The sequence below is a fragment of the Myotis daubentonii genome, chromosome 2 (genome assembly GCF_963259705.1).
Source record: "Myotis daubentonii chromosome 2, mMyoDau2.1, whole genome shotgun sequence".
Lineage (NCBI taxonomy): Eukaryota > Metazoa > Chordata > Mammalia > Chiroptera > Vespertilionidae > Myotis > Myotis daubentonii.
In genome coordinates, this window is record NC_081841.1 from 77,107,512 (window position 1) to 77,110,327 (window position 2,816).

The 2,816-nt window shown below is 54.7% G+C and overlaps 1 protein-coding gene across 1 annotated transcript; it reads right to left on the bottom strand.

The window, feature by feature from the left end:
* Positions 1-276: 276 nt before the first annotated feature.
* On the bottom strand, positions 277-1,914 carry LOC132226590 (F-box only protein 31-like). Its single transcript, XM_059681166.1, is given in 1 exon segment — positions 277-1,914. A coding segment is annotated over 1 exon segment (1,638 nt).
* Positions 1,915-2,816: the final 902 nt, after the last annotated feature.

A 2,816-nucleotide genomic window follows, 5' to 3' on the forward strand; every position in this document is an offset into this window, starting at 1 on the left:
GCTCAGCCCTAGCTGGTTTGGCTCACTGGATAGAACCTGGGCCTGTGGATTGAGAGGTCTAGGGTTGGATTCTACCTCAGTTGCAGGCCTGCCCAGCCCTGACCCTGGTCAGGGCACATGCAGGAGGCAACCAAGCCATGTGTTTTTCTCACATCGATATTTCTCTGCCTCTCCCTCTCTCTTCCACTCTCCAAAAATCAACGGGAAAATCTCCTTGGGTGAGGATTAAAAATAAACAAACAAATGCACAAGAAGGTGGGTAATCTGGTCAGAAGGTCAAATCTCCAAGAGTGCATGCAAGCTGTCTTCCTCTGAAGCCTCTTCTCCCCGCTGTTGCCCCTGGGCAAGGAAGGGGCCGTCAGGGGGTGGGGACTGAATGTTCTTGAGCATTTCCTGGAAAGCCTGTGGGGATGGTGCTTCCGCATTCTGGAAGTTGACCTGGACTCTGCTGTACAGGCTGAGGCAATTCGGTTCCAGCCAGATGAACCCGAAGTGGTCTTCATCGAACAGGATGAAGGTTCCAGGGAAGCGCTGGGGGTAGGCGGAGCCAGAGCGGGCAACAATGCCCACGCCATAGAAACCCATCCTGCAGGCTCCGGGGTAGTTCTGGTTACTTGAGTTCACACCCTCAGGCAGGAAAAACTGGACAGGCTGCTCCTCCAAAGCTGCAGCCCCGGACTCCCCAACACTGGGCTACACAGGGCTCAGCCAGCCATGGCCCTCGCCCTCCTCAGTGCTCTCTTCTTGCTGCTGCTGCTGCTCCGGGATCACCTGCTCGTGAACCTCCTGGACCAGGCGGGAGTACTTGTTGAAGTTGCTGAGGATATCATCAGACACATGGATGCGGTGTCTGAGGTGGATCTCTATCATCTGCTGCCCAGCAGGGACGTGGTGGTCACCCATGATCTTCGTGACCCTGGCATGCTTCCCATGGAAGCTGAGCATGACAACCTCTACTAGGCTGTAGGCATCGTGGATGCCTTTGAAGAGGCCTGGCCTGATGAGGTCCTCCGGGTGGCTCGGGGAGAGGTAGATGCGGCGGTAGTTCCGACAGTTGTCATTCTGATGATAGATGAGCTTCATCAGCATGAACCGCAGCCTGCGCTCCTGGAACACGTGCTCCAGCGTCTGCCCCCATTCTTCCTGCAGCCACGCGCGGAAATCCTCTCGGCTCCCACCAGGTGTCCTGTGGTGTTGCCTCATGTCGCACCTGGTGGAGAACCCGTCCTTCCGAATCTGCATGTGGCAGCTGTGGGGCCCTTGGCGGCCATACGTGCACTCCAGTGTGGCCGATTTCCTCCCTGTCAGGCGAATTCTAAACGCGGGCTTGAACAGCATTGAGTTATCCACCTGGGGGTCAAGGAGAGACAGGTACGTCTGACCAATAATGCATAAGCCGTCCACCGCTACATACAGCAGTCCTCTACAGGGCCAGTTATCTGGCTGCCACAATCCCAAAATGTGTCTGCATGGGTGGAGCAACTTCTCATAGAGTTCTCGCCAAGACACACCCATCATCTCCAGGTTCTGCAAGTTTTCACAAGCGCCATACTCTTCCCAGCAGCGCTGTCTCCAGATGCTGTCGGTGTGCAGGATGCGGTGGAATTTGGCGCTGGCCTGGGCCAGGCTGAGCAGGTCGGTGCCAGGGAGCGAGGCGAAGATCTCCACCAGCAGCTCAGGAGGCAGGTCCTGCAGCGAGCAGTGCGGGGGCAGCCGGGGTGGCATGGGGCTCCTGATCCCTCCATTCCCAGCAGAGGACCGAGTCGCCATGTCCGCCTCCACGTGCTGCTCTTCAGGGGCCCTGGCCGGCTTGCTGTTGGCCACAGTCATCTCAGCTGGTCCCAGGAGCTGCTGGCGACACTGGCATCCTCGCGAAGGGCCTGGGCCTCAGAGGCAAGGGCACTCCTGCTCCATACCTGGCTGATTAAGTAGCAGGGACCTTCGCAGCCAGGCTTTAAGCTGGCACTTCCCACCCAAGAGCCCAGTCACGCCCCCCCAGGGCCTAGCCACGCCCCCTCAGAGAGGAGCCAATTATAGGACTTGAGCAACACTCCGGAGAAACCCATACCATTAATATTCGCCTCCCTTTCCCAGTGCTCCCTCCCTGTCCTCCCACCCTAGCCCTAGCCCCAGGCAGTCACGAATCTGCTTTCTGTATGGATATGCCTCCAGGGATATGCCTATGGGGGCATTTCACATAAATGCAGTCATAATATCTGGTCTTTTGTGACTGGCTTCTTTCACTTAACATAACATTTTAAAGTTTTATGTATGTTATATCATGTCCTGGTATTTTGTTTCTTTATATTGGTGAATTATAGTCTAGTGTATGGGTATACTACATTTTGTTTACCCATCCATCAGCTGATAAATATTTGGGTTGTTTCCAGTTTGGGGCACTTATGAATATTATGTACAACATTTTGTGTGAACATGTTTCCATTTCTCTTGGGTATGTACCTACAAGTGGAACTTTTGGGTCATATGGTAACTCTATGATTTAACATGTTGAGGAACTGCCAAAACATTTTCCAGCCCTCGCTGGTTTGGCTCAGTGGATAGAGCATTGGCCTGTGCTGGGGTCCAACCCCAGCAGGTCCAGGGGTCCCCAAAGGTGTGGACGGAGTCGGCGAAGAAGGAATGACACGGAGACAGCGTTCAGTTGATCAGCAGCCTAGCCAGGATCTCTAGCCAGGATCTCCAGCCAAGTTCTGTTCAGGATCTCCAGCGAAGTTCTGGTTAGGATCTCCAGACAGGTTCTGTCCAGGTTCTCCAGCCAGGTTCAGTCACCAGGTTCTAGTCAGGTTCTGTTGCCA